The sequence below is a fragment of the Aptenodytes patagonicus genome, chromosome 7, assembly GCF_965638725.1.
Source record: "Aptenodytes patagonicus chromosome 7, bAptPat1.pri.cur, whole genome shotgun sequence".
NCBI lineage: Eukaryota > Metazoa > Chordata > Aves > Sphenisciformes > Spheniscidae > Aptenodytes > Aptenodytes patagonicus.
In genome coordinates, this window is record NC_134955.1 from 66103860 (window position 1) to 66125454 (window position 21595).

Below are 21595 nucleotides of genomic sequence, written 5' to 3' on the forward strand. Positions count from 1 at the left end.
CAGCAACTAATGAAGCACAAATGTTTCCAACTTTCTCAAGCAAAGCTCAGCTAAAAGCAGGTTGGGAAATGATGATCCACACCAAAGCTTCAGCACCTGAACTGTAAGACGATGCATATGTCTCCAGGCTGCCTTCTTACACTTAAAATCACTGTATCAACACTTCACCATTGCAGTAATCAACGCACTGATCATACTTCATGGTGAATCCCATCCCTCGTATTTGTTAGGCTTATGAGGAGTTAACTTACAGCATCTAAGTAACTAACTGCTTAATGTCCTGTTTGCTGCTCTCTTTGTTCAATCTCCTCACACTTACATAAGAGAAAAAAAGAGCATACTATGACTAAGTTAGAATTCTAGAAAAAAAATTCCTCAAATCCCCCTTCACTAGAAAGAACACCGACATTCTGGGTGCCGAGGTCTGATCTCGGAGCTACAACCTATGAAATGCAATCTCCCTCGCCGCTCTTCTCACCCCTGCTACAATCCCGGGCTAGAAGAGCCTGTCCACACGGCTGATCCAAGTGCCCTGTACACCCTGAAACCAACAGCGCAGGGTCAGGGTGGTGGGAGCTCAGCTGTCCCCACACCTTAACCAGTCGCTCACCAACTACCTCAGCCCAAAGATTGATCCTACTACCAGAAGAAGAGGTACATTAAACACATAATACCTCTTGTAAGTATTTGGAGGAGACAGAGTTGTTCTTGTTTAAGGAACAAAGCAACAGCTCTGCTGACTTTTGGGTCAGAAGGATATCTAATTAATTAAATATTATATAGTTACCCATTTCATACTTGTGCAGCAGGAACAGACATGAGAAGCCAACCCACAATGTTTTTATTAATTTGTAAAATGCTATAAAATATAAACTAATGATAATTCAGTTATGTACTGAGCACTGTCACTGCCTTTGGATCTCTGCTTTGAGGACCTAACTAATAAAAGGACAGGTTCTGCTAGGTAAAGGCGCACCATTACTCTGAACAAACCAGGTCAGTTCCTAATTCTCCTAAGGCCACCTTAAAGCACTGAACGACTCCGCGTCACGTCAGCCTGGGCCTTGTGCGAGATGACCCTGCCTTAGGGACAGAGCCTCGAAAGAAAGCAAGGAACAGCAAACACAAATGAACGTCACCAAATGACAAAAGGAAGAGAAAAATCAGATTCCCCATCGAGCCCAATCTTTTTGAAAAGTTCAAGCCTAGGATTTTGTTCCTGAGAGCTTATAAACTGCCACGTGCCATCCTGACATCTTTTAAAGGCTTATATGATTATTTTCTCTCAACCTGGCAAAAGATACAGCAGAATCAAGCCAGCGATCTTCAGTAAGTGTTGATGTTGGCGTTTCTACAGTAAATCAGGAGGAGACTGCCGGGACCGTGGCTAACAGTAGCGATTCAGGTTTTAACTCAACGGTGCTGTGACCTGAAATATTAAGAGAGATACCTGCCCTCCGTGCAGCTGCACCACTACCGCAGCCAAGACCTAAGCCAGGGTGGTACATGTCATCGGGCAGCAACCTAATCAATCAAAAAACAGAAGGCGATCATCCCTAAAATCATTTGTATTATAGGGTGGTCAGAAAACCCAACAACTCCGAGTCTCTCAGACACAGACAAGTCTCCCATAATTACAAGAACACCTGTTCTTCATTAGTATCTTAAAAGCAGGCTTTTCTATTCCTTTATTCTGCCTAAAATTCGTGCCCGTGTGCACCCACCTCTTCCCGTGTGGAGGGCACAGGCAACACACACCCGCCACCATCACCACACGAACACCCCCTCCGAGACCCCGGCGGCGGGAGGAGGGGGCACCGCCCGCAGCCGGCCCGGGCGGCGCAGCCAGGCCTCCTTACGGAGGAGGAGGAGGACACCCCACACACCCCCTTTTCCCGCCCAGCCGGGCCCCGCGGCCCCGGCCCCCGCTGCGGTCCCAGGGGCAGGGCCACCGGAGCGGGGCCCGGTTTCACCTCGCCGTGCCCGTCCCCCGCGGCTCCCCCTCAGCGCCCCGCTCCCCTCAGACCGGGCCGGCAGAGAGAAAGCCCCTCGCCCTCAGCGCCCGCCAGGGAAGGGCGCGGCCGGCGCAGGTGCCTGAGCCCCCTCTCCGGGGAGGCCGCCCCCGCCCCGGGCGCCGCCCGCACTCACCGTCCGTCGCCATAGCCGCGGCGGCGGCACGGCCTCCCGCGCTCGCTGCCCGATGGCGGCGGCGGAGCCCCGCGGCGAGGCGGGGAGGCGGCCCGGGCCGCCGCCGCTAGCGGGGAGGGGGCGCGCTGACCCGCACGGCGCCTCCCCGCCTCGGCGCGGAGAGGGGTGGGGGGAAGCCGGCGCGACGGCGAGGGGTCCCCCGGGGCTGCGGGAAGGAGCAGCGCTGCCTTCTCCCCGCGGCGGTGCCGCCCCCGGGGCAGCACCGGGTGCCAGGGAGCGCTGCCCGGGGCGGGCTGGGCGCGGGGGCTGCGGCCCGCGGGTCAGGCGGGGGGAAAGCGTGGAAGGCGGCACGCCCCGGCTGCGGCCGCATCGCCCCGCGGCCCCCGGCGCGTCAAGCGGGGGCTGCGCACAGCACAGGCGGGACTCCGTGAAATTTCCCAGAAAAATGCAACTTGGGAGGGTAAGCGGCTTCACCCCGTCTTCCAATATTTTGTGCCATCTCTTTCCACGAGTCCTCAGGACTGCATTGACCTGTTAGTAGCGTGCATAAAATACGACAGCCAGCTCCACCCTCACTCGGATGGACATTGTCAACACGCAGCCCTGTCAAAAACTACAACCTGGAGACACAGCAGGTTGCACTGAGCCTGCCTCTAAGATTTAAATGCTACCTCACTTTTCGTCGCACAAGCAAAACTCTCTTCTAAAGAAACAAGTTACTTCCCATCTCTGATAAACTTTAATAGCCGATGGCTGGCCCTTATGTCCTCCGTTATTTTCCATATCTGGGTTTACATTTCTATGACTAAAGAGGAAGCAGTTTGGTGTCTGTTGCAGAAAGCTCAAGCTGTTGCAAGATAATTTTGCTTTGCGTGTTTCTATTGCGGCCAAACTACGGCGCAGCAGTCAGAGAAGACCGACCCAAGTCCTGAAGTGCTAGGAGCAAGACAGAGCGCATTTCTCAACCCCTTGTAGCTCACGAAGTTCTTGCAGTCCCATTTCCAAGTGTTGGGTTGCATACAGATGGAGGAGGGAAGTATTCCATTACCAGGCTTAATCGGGTGCCTAGATGTGAGGACAAAGATGAAAATGGGGTGAGGAAGCCAGGTCCCCGCAGCAAACTTTGTAAAATGTGAATAGGCAACTCCAGAAGTATAATGAACTTGAAAATGAAACGTTCCAGAAAAGAAGGGGTAAAGTATCTGTGACATTTGAAGAACTTGCTATGCATGTGTGATGAGAGAATATAAACTCTCTGCATAGAGTCCTGTTACGTAAAACATTTAAGTATAGGACTAGAAGGATCCTCTAGTCCATCCCCTGTCTCCAAAGCAGGACTAGGTCTAGCTCAGACAACCATGACTACTGTTTTTCCAACATTGTTTTGAACTCCTACAGTAAAAGTGACTCTGCTGTTTGTTATAAGGCCAAACTGTTTATTTGACTGCAAAAATCTCTTAAGTAAATTCAAGTTGCTGTAAATTGTATAGCTCTGCCTCAATGAACATGCAGAACAATTAATCACCATTTGCATAAACACATATTACAAAGCTGTAAAGACCGTTCACTGTCAAACCCTTTCTTTTCCAGACTAAACTCTCCTGCAGTCTGTTTGCTTTTTGTTATTTTTTTTTTTTAGGATTCTTTAATTATTCTAGAGGTGATGACTACACACTCCCCAAACTGGACACAAGACAGATCACCGCTGCCATCCATGGCATTTGGAACTTTTCACATCACCCCCATTTTGCTGACCCACCTCTGGTTTGAGGGCTGCATAAACCTCCAGACTGAGAACAGCTGCTTACACAAGCACTCCCGAGCTGGTAGTTGCATTTCATCTGTCCTTACAAGTGCAGCCTTTCGCACCTACCTTTACTTAATTAGACCTTGTTGATTTCTCCCATTATAAGAATAAAAACTATATTGGAAAACGTCTTCCACTTAAACAGTTTCTAAACTGATGTCACCTGTAAGTGTTTTAAGTTTATTCTGCTTTTCATCACCCACATCATACTTGTAAACATTGCATAGCACTAGTTCAAACCTCCACTTCAAGGATCGTTTAGCTTTGCCAAAGAAATGGCGATTACTATTGTATGAATGTAGTTCTTCAGTCAGTTGTATATCCATCTTAGAGAAGTTTCAGCCAAACCCTATTTCTCTAATTTATTTACGAAAACTGTAACAACATCCAGCTACACACTGTCACGTTGCCCCGCTCCCATCCACCAGGTCAGTTGGAAGTTAGACTGGTGTTACAGAGATGAAGTTTCCTTGCAGCCTTTGGCTACTGTATTAGCTGAGGCTGTAACCAGGAGAGAAGTTAGATACTAAGAAAACAATATTCTTGAAGTCTAGATTTACTGTTGTTGGCAGGTGGAAGGGGTAGGTTGGTTAGGTTTTTTTAATGACAGCTGCTTGCTTTAATGAAACATTTTAGGAAGTCCCTCTCCTGTTTTTAAAAGCCTGTAATTGCCCATCAGACTGCAGCAAGGGATTTTTTTTTTTTAAAAAAAGAGATTACACCAGCATAATGAAACTTTGCTTACAGCTGCCTCTAAATTCTCAGGATTACTGCTTTGAAATATTATTACTGCATATAGTCAGCAGTTCTAAGTTCATCCTTAAGCATAACTTTCATTTTACATCTACGTAATTTTATAAACAAATTAAAGAATACTTGTTTTCATATTAAAATAACTGCTAGTTGAATGCTCCATCTTCGTGCCTAGTCAAGCCTTTGCATGCTTCTGATATTGATTTGCAAATCATTTTCAGAAGCATGTGCAGGAAGACTCATGTCACCAAATATTGAAAATTCTGAAAAATTCTCCTACTCAGCTCTTGGGATGGTTCAAAGATACAAGGAGAGGCAAACAAGGTGGTCACATTATGAAAAAGTGCCACTGCAGGGAACAGTATTAAACATATTCCTTAAATATGTTAAAATAAACTTATTCCATATATATGGAATCATAATAATTTAGCTGAAAACAGCCTGTCAAGAAAGTGAAAAATAAGCTTTTGTAGCTGTGTTTAATCTTTAGCTTCCTTGAGAAAGATACCTGCAAGCCAGAGGGAAATAGAAAAAGAGAAGCCTCTTTCAAGTTTCCCCTTCAAGAGAAGAACCCAATACCACGCAGCTGGAAGACCTAGCTTAACCTCGGTGCCTAGAAACAGCAGAAGAGGATTGGTGCTGTAAAGTTCATCCTTAAGCAAATTCCTAAGTGAAGAAACTCGTAAGAAACGATGAATTTGAAGCTGTATTCCCAATACCTGCTAGAAAGAACTCTCCCTCTTCATTTCTTTTATCTTAGCCATCCAGGGGTTTCCCAAGAAAACTCCCAAGTAGTCCCACTGTACCTCATCTACAATTGCTGCCCTGTTACACCTATACTGCTACCCATCCCCTGCGATGTGAGGATAGCAGGAAGCTTCTCCGTCAGCCTGCATATCCACACCCAAAGCAGCAGCTGGAATTGACAAAACTGACTAATGTAGTATTACCAACAGGATCCTAACTGCATTAAGATGAGCAGACAATTTTGACCAAAAAAGTCTGGTTAAGTTTTCCTTAAGAGGTCTCTGTCTCATGTATCTGCTCATCAAAAATTAGGAGTAGAAATGCATAGAGGCAGAATGAGTTTATACCGGTAACAGAACGTTCAATTGTTCAGTTTACTACACAGTTAAAGTTTTGGCTTTATTATAGTGTTTCCTCTTTTCCCATTAACAAGGTTTTGAGTGCAACACTGGTGCTTACTAGTTTTTCCAGTGTCCAACCTGTATGTCATTTAGGCCCATTCCTTCTTACCAACTAATGCATTTAATACAGGCCCATTTTACATTCACAGCATTTATATTTCCACTTAGTGCTTCTTCTTCTAGGTAAGGGCACTTCAATTCCTTTGGCCTTAGAGAGTCATACTGCCAAACTAATTCACTCAGCTTAGGCCCCTTTTATATCCAAAATCTTTCAAATTTCTATTTTGTATTTCTTCTTGTAGGAGGACATCTCAACTCCTTTGGCCCTTCTTGATAGTACAGCTATGATCAGCTGGAGAAAATACCAAGGAGAATAACTATCCACATTCTTCTTGAATTGTCATGGTCAGAAGTGGGTATTTAAGGCTATAGCCTTAGAGGGCTGAATGATGACACTGATTCTAGTGCTTGTTATTGTTTACAGGAAATACTCCAGCTTACCATTCTCAGTCTGTTTGCTTTTTCTGCAGTGCTGTTGCCTAGCAATCATTCCCCATTCTGTACCCGCACTCAGTACTGAGATTCACATTTATTTCCACACCCACTTCTTCCACATCACCTCTCCAATTTGTAACGATCATTTTGAATTCTAGTCCTGTCCGTGTACAGCTTAGGGTCATCTGCAGAATTATAAACGCACATTATATTTCTTCATTCAAATATCCAATGATACCAGATCTGCTGGAGACAGAATACAATAAAAGGCTTATCACCAAGTTCATTTCCCACATCTGTGGGATCAAACCATGACAAACATTGCTGAAATTGCACACTAGAAAATGGAGCAAGTAAACTGTGAAAAATAATTTATTGTACTAATTTTAAACAGTCAGTAACCTTAATTTTATGTTCAGAGATAAATATTCCAAACATGTCTCATACAGGCAAATATTTTGTGAGCTGTTCTTTTAACAGTCTCAGCTAAAAACATGGTTGCAGATCAACATGAGTTCCAAGTGATAACTCACATTGTACAAACTAAATACAACAAGCAACCATCTTCTCTTTCCATCTCAAACAGGGCACAGCAACTTTGTCTCTCACAAGAAAGCATGCACCAAGTGAATAAAGGCACCAGGTGCTGTACCATGAGACAGCTAAGGTGTACCAGTCACTACCAGTATTCCAGTGTCACCTGTAGTTCTCATCCCAGACACTTCCTGTTGTATGTTCAAAGGCATCCAAAACAAGCACTTTGTGTTACCTCTGACATTTACGTTTTGTCATTAAAATTAACATTAGTGCTTCTCCAACCGGATCCTCTAACATCTTCTTTTCCTCTTGGGGAGAGATACTTCTGAAAGGAAATAAAGACATTTTTCTGACAAGTTTTTCAATCTATCTTCCCTCATGGGAATGATTAAAGTAGAATTAATTCTGCCCAGCAAAGGAAATGAATTAGATGAGCTCTTGAGATCCCCTCCCAATCCCTCTTCCCCATGGTTTTAAATATGAAAAAAAAAAAACTTTTCTAGATTCTACAGCACACTATCATTCAAAATATCAATTAAAATTCCATTGATGAACAAAATACTGTACTTCAAAACTTAGTCAATCTTGAGAGCTTTCTGCTCCTCATGAACACCTTTATGATTTCATTACAAATTTGGCAAATGGAATACTCACAAAATTAAGCACAAAATACCTCAAGAGATTACTTATGGATATTTTTAATGCTTCAGAATTTGCTGGCAAGTTCTGAGAAATGGAGAATGTTCCTGATTTAGAAAGAAACTTTTTGTCCACAACAACTTGAAGCAAAAGTAAATAAAGTACAATATTAAATGCACCACTGTGCCTTCAATCTGATCATTTAAAATTGAATGAATTCACGTTGTCTACAACTAAGGTGATCAGAGAATGTAATCTCATTTTAGTACTACAAGATGATCTTTTGCTTTTAAAAAGAGCAAATATAAATGTGCTACCTCACTACAAATATATTTTAATAGTTATTATGCTCCCTTGTATGAAATATCCTTCCATTACATACAATTTCTTCACTATGAGGGTGGTGAGGCACTGGAAGAGGTTGCCCAGAGAAGTTGTGGATGCCCCCTCCCTGGAAGTGTTCAAGGCCAGGTTGGATGGGGCTTTGAGCAACCTGGTCTAGTGGAAGGTGTCCCTGCCCATGGCAGGGGGCTTGGAACTAGGTGATCTTTAAGGTCCCTTCCAACCCAAACCATTCTATGAATTTTGGATATAAATTAACTCCAAAAGGTATACTCCTCACACTCATCTATGTCATTAAAGCTTTCCAGAAGTTGTACTTAACCCTTTGCTCCCCCTTTAAGCAACCTAATTAAATACTACTCCTTCAGGTTAAGAACCAGTACCTCTGGTCTATCAAGTCTGCCTTCCACTATGTAAGCAACACCCATCAGTCTTCGACTAGTTAGAACTGCCAGTGGAAATCACGCCTTCAGCCGGCCAGCTCCTCTCCCAGGGACACTACCCGTGTGTGAGACATGGCAGCAAAGCAGTACCTCAAGATAAAGACGACACAATTTTCTTTGTACAGTGTCTGTTCCATGGTGCTTATATTCTCCTCAAGCAATACTGAGAACAGACCCTGAAGCTTCTGAGTTGCAGACCAGTTCAAGATCATCTAACATCTCAATTTGTACTATATGCATTTGATGCTTCCATAGAGCAAGTCCACCACCAGCTTTAAGAAACCTGCTTTACCATTGCTTCCAAATAAAAATTACATTATTTCCAGCAATGTGAGTGATAGCAAAGTCATCCACTCTTCTGCTGCGGTTCCCAGAATCCTACCCCAACTATGTCAGACAACTTCTAATATAGCAGAGGACACTATTACTGTACATGTATACTGGAACTTAATCTTTGAAGCATTGCCCAGCTGAAAGTAAAGCTATATGGGAAACTTCTATGTGCCCTCACTTCCACAAAGATGAAGGCAGCAAAGGCTATTTGGACCTCGAGCACAGGTTACGTAAGTTCCTAGAGCTACTAGAACAGGTGTCTTCTGTAAGTGGGAGAATGACCGAAAAATCACTTTTCCCTATACATTGGAGCTCTTCAAGCCAGATTTGTATTATAGAAGAGTAAGTCTCTTTTAAACTGGACCAATTTTAACTCATTATAATGAAATCTATGTAGAAAAAACATGACTCGCAGGATTTTGCCACCACGTGTGTGCTCGTAACAGTCTCACAGCAAAGCTGCAATTTTCATGCAACAATTTACAGGCTAAAAACTAACCTAGCTTTTGCAAGGCAGCAACACACGGTCCAAAATATTAGCCTTAGTTTCAGAAAAATACAGTATAGTAGAAAAACAAGTCACCAGTTTGTTAGAATTTCAATCATCGTACCTTCTTCATCTGAGTTATCTTCTTCTGTGATTACAGGCATCCCAATATGCCGACTAACAGTTTCCTTTGCCACTTGCATTTCACCTGCAGATAGATTTTTTAGGAAAAATTGTCAGCTTTTTTTTTTTTTGCTTCTACATCTCAGGTCCAGCAGTTAAAAGATTATTCACTTTCTGCTCACTTGACTGTCTAGTCAAAAGCTGTGGAGAAACACCTACGTTTCACAGTACCTTCATATGGCTCACTAAAGAAACCTTCAATAACAGGTAATTAACACTACAAGTTTAAAGCATACTAAGCACCAACTCAGTCCAGAGATAATTCAAAATGCCCTTATTCCTCTCCAACACTTCATCTACTGTTTTAAAGTGAAGCAAAGGCAACACTGCCTAACGTCCACCTCTGAAGAGGGTTGAATTTTCTCAGTTACTTTTTTTCTAGCAGAAGCTCAGTAAGTCAGAAAACAGAGTTTGGAACTTTGAAATGAAACCCCTGTCTTCAAAATAAAGTTCATTCAAAACTATTTTGCTGTTCAATTTCATTTAACCTTTAATAAATAGTAAGTAAATGAAAAAAACTTAAATGGCAGAGCAACTTCTATCAGTTTAAATGTTGGATATCAGAAAGACGATTTCCTTCAGAGAAGTAATTTCCCATGTTTTCAGAACTGGGAGACAAAGAGATCTAAAGAAAGTCTTGGAAGACAAAAGAAAAGATGCATAAGCAGGGATGTGCAAATACCTAGAAAGTAAAACTGCACCAATCCAGATGACATGGATTTTTGGGGCTGGTCTTGTTCAATATCTTTATCAATGATCTGGATGAGGGGATTGAGTGCACCCTCAGTAAGTGTGCAGACGACACCAAGTTGGGCGGGAGTGTTGATCTGCTCGAGGGTAGGAAGGCCCTGCAGAGGGACCTGGACAGGCTGGATTGATGGGCCGAGACCAACTGTATGAGGTTCAACAAGGCCAAGTGCTGGGTCCTGCACTTCGGCCACAACAACCCCATGCAGCGCTACAGGCTTGGGGAAGAGTGCCTGGAAAGCTGCCTGTCGGAAAAGGACCTGGGGGTGCTGGTCGACAGCTGGCTGAACATGAGCCAGCAGTGTGCCCAGGCGGCCAAGAAGGCCAATGGCATCCTGGCCTGTATCAGCAATAGTGTGGCCAGCAGGGGTAGGGAAGTGATCGTGCCCCTGTACTCAGCACTGGTGAGGCTGCCCCTCGAATACTGTGTTCAGTTTTGGGCCCCTCACTACAAGAAGGACATCGAGGTGCTGGAGCGTGTCCAGAGAAGGGCAACGAAGCTGGTGAAGGGTCTAGAGCACAAGTCTTCTGAGGAGCGGCTGAGGGAACTGGGGTTGTTTAGCCTGGAGAACAGGAGGCTGAGGGGAGACCTCATCGCTCTCTACAACTACCTGAAAGGAGGTTGTGGCGAGGTGGGTGTCGGTCTCTTCTCCCAAGTAACCGGCGATAGGACGAGAGGAAATGGCCTCAAGTTGCGCCAGGGGAGGTTTAGATTGGACGTGAGGAAAAATTTCTTTACTGAAAGAGTGGTTAAACATTGGAACAGGCTGCCCAGGGAAATGGTTGAGTCCCCATCCCTGGAAGTATTTAAAAGACGTGTAGATGAGGTGCTTAGGGACATGGTTTAGTGGGCATGGTGGTGTTGGGTTGACAGTTGGACTCGATGATCTTAGAGGTCTTTTCCAACCTTAATGATTCTATGACATAAATGCTATGATAGTAAAATAACTAAATCAGTCACTAGTCAGTTCAGATATGCCAAAGATCAGCAACACCAGATAGGATCTCTCCAACAGAGACCTGAAATAGATAGCTGATCTCCCTCTCCTTCCTCACCTCCTCTTTTGATCTAGCAGAGTACCCTCACACCAGGTCTTATCTCACATTGAAATGAGCCAGTTCTCAAGTTCTGAGACTTGATCTCTTGCAGAATATATTAACATAAATGATGACAGCATACCACAAGAATCCATATAAATGGCTAATCCTTTAAGTTCTTGGTCTCACCATCATACTTTCAACAAACTTCACAAATAAAAGAAATGAAAAAGATATTAACTTAGCAGCTTTGGATCAGGTAAGTCAATTTTTTTTTTGAAAAAAACTTCTGGTCTGAGGCAGAAAGGAGTTCCCAGTCCAATTTTCTCACTTTTAAAAACATTCACTGTATCCTCGCTTACTCTGTTACATTCTGTTTATACTTATTCTCTCTATAGGCATTTTCGCTCTATAGGCAGCCATTCTTGTCACCCACAAAATTCTATCCTCTCCACAGCATTCAAGGGGAGCTTTAATATTCCATAATATTTCTTGTTAAAAGTTTGAAGTCTTTTTCTAACTACATTAAGCAAGGGCCTTCACTGAGCGCATACAGGGACATCCCAATGCTTCTTGTATCAGTAGAGATAAACCAGAACGATACCAAGTACAAGCAGTTAAAACTATTTCCTTCCAGGGTGCATTTCAAAGTGAGAAAAAAGGAGCCAGAGATTGGACATCAGTACTCTGTACCTGTTTTTAAAAAGTTTGCTCCTTAAAATTGTTTTTATTCCTAGCTAAAATTATAATGCTCAGGAGAAATAGAATAGAATTACAGAACAGAACCACAAAAAACAAGTCACAGGTGTATAAAAAAACTCTTCTGTCAAGAAGGGAAAAATTAAGTCTAGCTATAAACTAAACAAATCTAGAACTGTTATAAGGTAATAATTGCAATACTGAGATTAAGGAAACAATTTGATAAGACTTTTGAAACTACACAGTTGATGACAAAAAGATTTGTATTCTCATGGAAGTGCTAAAAATTTCAGTAAGAAGAGAACAAAATAAATAACAGGTATCAGATGAAAGGAGAATGAATGATGTGATGGTGCAGGTACTAGCCTTATAAAGCAATCATCATCATTAAGACATCAATATCATTTTTTCTTCAGAAATATTAAAGGATATTCCTTCAAGATCTCAGGAACAGAATAGAAACAGGCAAGGTTTACTTTGGATTTCATGAACATAGTATGAACTATCAAAATTATCAGATAGGCTGATTTTCATCAAAAAAACAGCTTCAGAAGTAGAAGCTATCTGTCAGAAGAAGAAACAGTAAGACGCATATCTTAATCTCCAGTATGTTATATGGCAATAGGAAAAACTGAGACACTGCCGCACAGGACATGCTTTTCCAAGGTCACGGCTTTCCAGAGAAAAATTAGCAGGACTATGTATGAGACTTCAGATTAACAATAAAACTGCATGCGCTCATGTTGTCTTGCTACCTGACCAGAGTGTGGAAAACAGACAGAAAGGTTCAATTATGATAGGGCTATCACAAAACATTTCTTTATTCTTCTGCCTCCACTGATCAACAGTAAAATTTAACCCAGCTGCCCCAGCTAGCAAAGCAATGTATAAACTTTTGCAGACCCTCCAGGTTCACGAATGCAATGGAGAAATACCTTTGACTTCCAAAGAATCTCTCCTCCTTGCCGGCTGTGGTCTCCGACTGTTTTTTTTACTTCGGTTTGGAGATTTCCCATAATTCGATCCTGATTCAGAAGATTCCAATTTTACTTGACGATGTCTTCTGGATTTGGAAGCCTAGAACCCAAACGTACATATGAATGATACAAAAAAGCTAAACTTCTACAGCCAGATATTACTGTATGTCACCCAGTACTTTACAAGTCAGCAAGGACCAAAGCATCAATTGCCGTGTCAGGGTGGAGAAGGGATGGAAGGGGAGGGAGGGAGGATTTCCATCCACAGTTACTGTTCTTCAGTTTTAACAGGACAACACCATTCTATGATTTAACGGGTGTACCACTCAAAATTCAGGTAATGAAACATTTATTTATTTTCAAACCATTCCCTGTTGGCATCAACCTACACCACGTTGCACATCGCTGTGTGCAAGCAAAAGGAACACTTCCAAAAACTGCTGCACCGTAAAGCCTCCTTACTGTCATATTTTGCTTAGGTGCCTGGAAAACAGTATCACTGCATATTCACAAATCTGGCCTGTTGTACATTCCAGAGCTCCGTTTCATTTAATAATGCATTTTTCAATAAGAGATTTTAATAAACAAGGAAAGTTGTGATGTTTCTCATACGTCTGCTACAAAAAAAGACAAATCCACAGTATTTTTAAAGTAGCAGTTACTGAAACAGTTTCCAAGAACTTCCAACTGACTTTAAACCCCCCAGTTCCATTTTCGCAAGCATCTTCAGAGATTCCAATATCTAAGCTTCAAGAAATTTGAGCAATTAAACTCACAAGTATTTTTATTCCATCTACTTAAAAATCCATCTACTTAAATGGAGCGCAGACATTAAAAGATACCTTGTAAATTAAAATCCCCCGAGCATAGACCATATCTGCACTGTTTCCATAAATCTAACAAGAATAATAAGAGCTTCGGGTTTCCCCAATGCGTTAGGAAAACCAGAACATTCAAAGGTTGAATTACAGAGTGCAATTTTAACTCATTCCTTTCTGACCCAGCATTTACATTAAACTGGTACTTAAAACTGTTCTTTAAAAATAAATACATCCCTATCATCAAATTTTATACCTACCTCAACAACTGCAGAGTAAGACCTGTATTTGATTCTAGCCAATGCATTTGCTCTTTCAGAACCCTGCAATGAAACAGAGATCAGTCAGAAAAAAGTTCTCATATTCTGTTATAGCAGTATTTAAATGAAATATCACATCAGACAATTACTTGAGCAATATCTCACTACAGCTGTAATTCTATAATTATAATTAGTTCTATATAATTAGAATGCCGACGAACTGTTACTTAAAGAAAAAAAGTTCAAATTTCATTAGAAAGGCAGACCATAATTTTGGTTGCCTTCACTGTTACAAAGTCCAGGAGGAGAAAATCAAATTTGAAACTTCACATCTTACTCAAATTCAAAGTTGAAATAAGCACATAAGTACAACACGAGATAATTTGGTATCATAAAAAATGGATATTGCGTTTAGTTGAAACTCCAGGAGGAACCATAAAGGAGTTTGGCCAAGAAAATACAGCTCTTTCTCCTCCTTACCTGAAAGACACTTTTTATTACGAGCATCCAAGAGCTATCACAGCAGTGAATGCTCACAGCTTAACAGAAAACAATACGATTTAAAAACAAAACCAAACCAAAACAAAACACAACACCAACCACCCAACCAGCCCCACTAGCTATTCCTGGAACTTACTCTGACACTATCAAGCCTTGACATACACTGTTTAGCCTGTGACCTGAAGTCAAGAAACTAATGGATTTAGCCTGCGCAACATAGCAAACTAGTTCATTTTTCTTACCTCTGATTCTAGCAAAATCCCTTCTTCCTTTTTGTTTGATATTTCATCAGTTTCTTTAGCATTTAGGAATAATTTCTGAAAAAAAACCACAAAATATTTTTTTAAAACATCTGTCATATACAAGGCAGCTAAAATCCAAGAATTGTGAAAAACAAAACAAATATTTACACATACACACATTTTCTTCATCAATCTTACACTATGGCCTTTCCTTGACCCAACAATAAGTGTTACAGAGGTATTTCATACGGTCATTCTAATACTTCCCATAAGTCACATCTTCCAGGGCCTACCTCTCAGCAATCACTTATGTTACCATAGAGGCAGTACCACACACGAGTCCATGTCCTTCTCCCCACACCATATTTCTGCCTAGGGTTTTACTCATTCCATGTCTTCAGCGTTACAGTTTCTTCTACTTAAGTCTGAGATTTATGAAGTGTGCACAGAGGTAATTACACTAAGACAGTCAGTTCTTACATATTCACACAATCTGTTAAGTTGCCACAGCACAATGGTTGGTATTACCTACCATTCTGTTCTGCTGCCATTCCTGATGTTCCAAGGTTATGTCTTTAAGAGTAACTACAAATTCATCTTTTATCAAGCTCAGGGCCTTGTCTGGCTGGGATTTGTCAGCTGAAATGACACACTTCATTTTCTGATAGTGATCATGAATATTCATCAGTTCCTAAAATAAAAAGAAAGAGACTCTTTCAGGAAAACGATTCCAGCAGTAAAGCAACATTAGTCCTCAGTGAACTAGTGAAACCAGGGTTATGCAAACCATTCTAAGGAGACCATTGAACCAGCAGGAATGTTAGAAACAGATTCTGTTTGTATCAGTTCAGTTTTAGGAAGTCTAGCAATACTGCTACCTAGCACTGTCCCATCAGTCCATCAACTAAGCAAAAGGAGAAAGACTATTTTTCATTACTTAAACTAAGAAGGAAGTCTCAGTGATGCTCAGGATCACTGTTCATAGAGGTTTCATTCTGATATGGTGGTCTACTTTCATCAGTTTGGAGGAAGCATTATAATACCTCCTTTTGAGGAAGGTCTTCTCACCCTGTCATTTCACAGATTACTGATTTTTGTACCACTGTAGTCAGCCTTACTGATGGTACATATTTGCTAGCAGCAACTGGAAAAACCCATAAACAAAGATCTACTACTGAGTCATAATGAGCAATATAAGAACCTATACTTAGCTTGAACTCCTCCATTTTTTATAAAACCTTTTATATATTAAACAAAACCAAGTTTTAAAAGGAGAAATAAAGGTTAGAGAAGGCTATAAACTTGCAGACGAGTAAATTTATATTACTGCAAGTATCAAGCCTCCAGCTGCAACCTGCAGACATATCAAACAAACACGCTTCCCCCCACTCACCATTTTCCATTTTTCTCTGCCTAAGTGACAGCTGACCATTTACACCCTTCCCCTTTTACATCTTACTGAGGCAAAACCACAAAACATTAGAGCATATTTCAGTATTGAAAAAGGTACCCCAATTCTTCCAAAATAAATGCTGTGTTTCTGAGCATTCAGTAAAATTGCTGGCACAGACTATTACCCTAGTCTGCATTCCATAAGACGACTTACAAAGGACAAGACTGTGCTAGTTAGAGAAGTTATAGCTTTTGGACAACAGAAGGAAAACAAGACAAAACAAAGAAAACCCCCAGTGATCAATCTGTAGTTTAAAAGTTCCTGTACCTCCAGTACATCATTAGTGATGAGGCTGTTAACTCTGTTACTTGGGTCCTTAAATTCCTCTTTAAATTCGTTTTCCTGAATCTTCTTCTTAGTTCTGTAGTTTAGCTAAAGCAAGAGACAATGCTTTGTAACTTAAACAGCAAACTTAAAATGGCACCTTCTCTTGAAAATTCTTACCGCATATCCAACCATCAAAAGATGCTGAAAGGCATAAAATCATCTCATCAACAAAAGCGCGCAGCTTTACTGTCAAGTGCTCCGAGTCAGCACTTTTCAAAAATTATTCTCTAGTCAAGAATTCAATCCAGCACCCAGACTTAAGAGTTTGACATTTCCACAAATTATAGGACATCTCAAATCTAATAAGAACATTAAATACCAAAAAAAAATATTTTCAGGTGAGAAGCATGCTACGTTCAAACATCCACTAAGCTTTACGTCACATACCTAGCTACATAAAACAAGACGTACTACATTTCAACACAGCACCAAAGCTAAACTAAACACGAGTGCTGTTGAGCTGTCAGCCATTGAAAGCCGAAGATATTTTATTAAAAATGGTAAGTCATTAACGTAATAACTCACTAGCTTTGGCATTGCTGTGAAATGGAATGCTCTGGAAAGTCGCAGTGTCCTAAAGATGTATGCTGCATCATAATGCTGGGAGTCTATCAGATCCTGTTGAAATCTCTGGATTTCAGGCCAATCCTTGAGCGCGATTCTGATCTGCAACAGAACAGTTGTATACTGTCATACCGACCCGCATATTTCAACAAATAAAAATGAACTTGGCTGACTGCTGTGATCATGTTATACTATGCACAATACTTGGATGTCTAGGGTGTAATCATGTGTCACATGATCACAGAACTACAGAAAGTAGATGTTATAGATCCTACCATAACATTTGTTACTACTATCAAAATTTTATGCAGATAAGCTTATTGTACTGTTGTGTTAAATATTCTCACTGCAGTTGCCTTCTTTGACAGTGACATGGAACACAAGCTCTCTTTGCCATTTAAAAAAGTTAATTCTTCACATTCCGAGATGCCTGAAATAATACGCACCTAGGAGACTCTCACTCACTAGATGATTAGGAAATAACACTTGTACCATGATTCACTGCCAGTGAAATGCTCATAAAAGTATCCCTATCTTCTTGCTTTCCTTTCCTCTCCCATGTACTCTGCCCACTTCCTTTTCTCTCTACCTAAGTTAGCTTCTTTGATAATTCCTGGACTCTCTAACAGTTGCTATATAGCAGTGGTTTTAAAATTCTCTAAATTCATCTCCATAAAAGGTGTTGACTTCTTTGAAGTTAAGATATGAGATGTAATGTAGAACTGTAGAATACTTAAACTTCAGTTTCTTATTTAAAGAATTTGGACTCAATTGTGCATATGCACACAACATACATCACAGTTTCCAAGTAAACCACTTCTCCTTGCACTGAGTTTCCAACTCCTTTATATACTGGTCTCCTGTCCTAGAAGCAGCAAGGAGACATGTCATTCAGGCATTCACCCTTTCAACCTATTTACGAACTCCACTTCCACTTCTGGTTAACAGGAACTGGAAATAATTCAGCCAGTCTTCATTCTGCTGAAATTCTAAGGAATAACTGGGGCTGTGATGGAGTTCTCCACAGAGCTGATGAGCACATGCTCTGTTCCCATTTTGAAAGCTCGTCTTCTTCATTTTTGAACAGAGAAGAGCTTCCTATCTGGCAAACAAGATTTCTGAGATCACAGCTACAATTTAGGAGGCATACGCAATGGTTTAGTCACCACCATGTAAGTTCTCAAACCCAAAGGTGTTTGAAAGGCTACCTTTTCCAAAGGGTTCTAAATATTTTTCTTTTAAGAAAGTGAGAGAAAATACCCTACGCATTTACGATGACAAAGTAGACAGAGTTATACCATATATCTTACATCTAGTATCTCCTGGAATAAAACCTCAAGAACAATTACCTTTTGTTTTGGCTGGCAAAGCTGTGTACTATAGAGCCCATACAAAAGGTACAGAGCACCAACTCGAATCTGGAAAGCGTACGGGGGCAAGAAGTACTGCTGTGCCAGTTCTAAAGTCTTCTTCGTGAGCTTATTCCTCTCCAAAGCTCTTATTCTACCACTAAAGTAAACAAAAAGGAAGCACGTTAAAGCAAGTAACTATGAAAGTGCAGGCTTTAGAAAATCCATAATGCAGAAACAAGTTTTAGGTATTTTAAAACATATTACCACAGGGCTCAAGTTCTGGGAAGTCTTCAAAGATAGCCAGACCTTAAGCTCTCACACAACACTGCATGTAATTCCTTGTATTAAATTAGATGTAAAGTGAAAAATTGGATACACTGTAATCATATTTTTTAATCTCATATCACGAGCATTGCATCGAACTCCCTGAAGCAGCAGTGTTCAAGTCACACGCATTGCTAACGTACAAAATAAACTGAACTAATAACCGTTTTTCAGTATTACACAGGGACCGATGCTGCACTGCCTCTTACCTACACACCAGTCAGGCAAACCTTTCCCGAAAACCATGCCTGAAGGGAAACAGGGCTCACCAACACCCCCCTTTAAGGTCCCCCGCACTACCAAGGGGCAAGCTGAGCAGCGGGGATCTGTGGGCTTTGGGCGGGGGAAGACACACTCCCCGAGGCGAGGCGAGGCGAGGCGAGGCTCAGCCGCCGAGCACCGCGCAGAGAGACGCGAAAGGGCGGCCGGACCCGGTGTCTTTCGAGCCGGTGCCGCTAAGGGCGGCTCGCGGCGGGCAGGCCGGCCGCTAAGGAGGCGGCCCGGAGGCGGGCGGGCCGGCCGGCGCTCCTCACTCACTAGAAGATGGTGTGGAAGCGGCGCTCCCGCCACAGCTCGGCGAAGCGCTCGAAGCGGACGGTGTCGGCCTCCTGGAAGGCGCCGAGCAGCTCCTCGCAGTCCGCCTGCAGCCCCGGCACCGAGCTCATCCCGCCGCCGCTCCGCTCCGCGCCCCCGCGCGCATGCGCAGCCGCTCCACAACACCCCCGGGGCGCCTGCGCAGCTTCCCCGCGCATGCGCACTCCCCGTTGCCGGGAGGTGCCGCTTGGGCTCCCCCGTGAGGGAGGGGGCCCGCCCTGGCCTCCCTGCCGGAGGACGGCCCCGTCACCCCCGGTGCGGGGGCGAGGCCCCGGCGGTGGCAGCAGCTCGCTCCATCTGCCCCGGGGGCGGCTGTCCTTCCTGCCCCACGCCGCGGGGGCGCGCCTGGTCGGCAGGCACAGTGGCCAGCGTACCCCTCGGCCGGCCCCGGGGCGCAGTCGGGGAGCAGCCCGGGGAAGGAGGGTGTTTGGGCGGGAAGGAGCGGCCGGCGGCTTCGGCCAGGCAGCCGCCGCCGTACGACAGCCCCAGGGAGCCTGGGGATGCCGGTGGGGCGCGCGGCTTCGGCGTTCCCCGCCCCGGCCCCCGCAGAAGCCCCCCCCTAGCGAGCTCGCCGGCCTGCAGCCCGGCAGACCCGGGAACGGCGGGGTCTTCTGAGGGGAAAGGGCGGCTCGGCAGCGCCGCGGTGCTCCCGCGCTTCGCGGCCGTGTAGACGTGACGTGCCGCCCCGCTCCCGGCCGGACGTGCTCCGCGAAGGGCTTCTGCCGGCCTTCCCGCAGCTCCGGCGCGGTGCACCCCGCTGCCGAGGGCCGGTTCGGCGGCTGCCCCCCTCGCCGCGCTGCTCGCAGGCGGCGGGGAGCAGGGCCAGCCCGCGGGGCTCGGAGGCTGCGGGAAGCCCTGTTTCCGCCTGAGCGAGCGCGGCGGGCAGGGGATCAGCCGGCGGCCGCCCCCTTTGAGCTCAGGAGCGGCGTGCCGCCCGCTCCCCGCATGCACGGCCACACGTAGGCGGCCGGGCCGAGCCGGGCGGGCGGGGAGGGGGCCGCGGCTGCCGAGCCGCACGTAGAGTGGGTGGGCGCGGCCTCGCCGGCGGCGCGGAGCCGGGCGGCGGGGGCTTTCCTGCCCCGCGCACGTAGGGGCGAGCAGCTACCGAGGCGGCTGGGGAGAGGAGCGCTGGCGTCGGAGAGCCCCCGCGCCCCGAGTGAGTACGGACCTGCGGTACCGGGGGAGGCGGGCGAGCAGCGAGTACCGGCTCGGGGCGGTCGCAAGGTGTTTTCTGGGGGAGTCGGTTTTGGTGCTGTCTGCCCCGGGAAGCCCCGCAGCCCTCCGGCCGTTCCCAGGAGGGGCGAGGGACGGGGCTCTGGTTTCAGGGCGCCGTTTGCCGTGATCGGCGCCGGCGGGCGGAATCGCCTCCGCGGCCAGGGCTTGGCCGGAGGCGGGCTGCGGGCAGCCTGCGGTCTTGTGGGAGCGGGGCTGGGCAGCAGCAGCAGCAGCACCTGGAGAGCGGGTCCCCAGGCTTGGCAGGAGAGTGCCTGAATGCTTCTGCATCCGTGGGGGGAGAGGGGGGGCTGTGTGCTTGGCTTGTGGGAGATCGCCCCTGCGCTCGGGGAACCTTAACGGGTGAAGAAAAGCGTGTAGAGAAAGTAGCGAATAGGCACGGGATGGTGCGTTGTGTGATGCCTTTAGGAGGATATTTAAACCTGCAGGGGTTTCCCACCATGATCAGGTTAAAGATTCACATTTCGCTTTTTTAAATAATCATGCACTGCAGAATGAATTTTAAATTCTGCTGGCTCTGGTGCTGTGATGTGCTCCAATTCACCATTAGCATCAACTAATTGATCTAAAGGTCGCTCCTTGAAGCTAGGTACTTCAAGCTATCAGCTTCTACAATGACGGCAGCTTCCACAATGCTTCAGGCACGAAAGCATCTTTCCATATTTATTGTATTTCCCAAAAGGTTGCTGGAATCCAACCTTTAGTCGCCTCTATAGGTGAGTAGGAAGTGAATGGCCGTCAGCTAAACAGCTATTGTCTTTAAGCACCATTGATTGCCACTTTCATTGATTATGGGAACAGAAGCATTACCAGAGCTGTTACATATGAACCGGGCAGGTGTTAGCAGCTGCAGGGGGAGAGCTGCACCTGCTGGGTTTTAGTTTGGCTCTTTTTTTTTTTTTTCCTGAAAAGACAAGACATTTTCATCTATCATTTGGATTAACGTTTAGAGACGTAGGGCAGTGACCCCGTTCATCCAGCATGTGACCCTGTCTTCAACAGATTGTTCTGATTTTGAAACAGAATGCCAACACTGTCGGGAAAACAGTTATAATGTACTCTCCCCAATGGACTTAAGGATTCAAAGCACAAGCAAGTTAATAATTGACACATCATGGAGCGAGTTTGTCATTACTTACAGGTGAAGGCAA

The 21595-nt window shown here is 44.5% G+C and overlaps 1 protein-coding gene across 1 annotated transcript; it reads right to left on the minus strand.

Annotated features, from left to right (window-relative positions):
* Positions 1-6705: 6705 nt before the first annotated feature.
* SNAPC1 (small nuclear RNA activating complex polypeptide 1) lies at positions 6706-19400 on the minus strand. The gene is made up of 10 exons (XM_076345636.1): positions 19155-19400; positions 18291-18450; positions 16903-17043; positions 16318-16422; positions 15130-15288; positions 14598-14672; positions 13855-13917; positions 12735-12876; positions 9257-9340; positions 6706-7213 (listed from the first exon to the last, which is right to left on the minus strand). The coding sequence occupies exons 1-10, from the start codon at positions 19367-19369 to the stop codon at positions 7179-7181; spliced, it is 1179 nt and encodes a 392-aa protein (XP_076201751.1). The 5' UTR covers positions 19370-19400; the 3' UTR covers positions 6706-7178.
* Between the last annotated feature and the right edge of the window lie 2195 nt (positions 19401-21595).

Bases quoted from the DNA above. Each gene is read 5' to 3' on its own strand.
- SNAPC1 (XM_076345636.1), bottom strand. From the start codon at position 19,369: ATGCGCGGGGAAGCTGCGCAGGCGCCCCGGGGGTGTTGTGGAGCGGCT. The intron at 12,877-13,854 runs GTAGGTATAAAA...TTTGGGTTCTAG, and splicing joins CTTACTCTGCAGTTGTTGAG to GCTTCCAAATCCAGAAGACA. The intron at 9,341-12,734 runs GTATTTCTCCAT...ATCTATCTGCAG, and splicing joins AGATTCTTTGGAAGTCAAAG to GTGAAATGCAAGTGGCAAAG.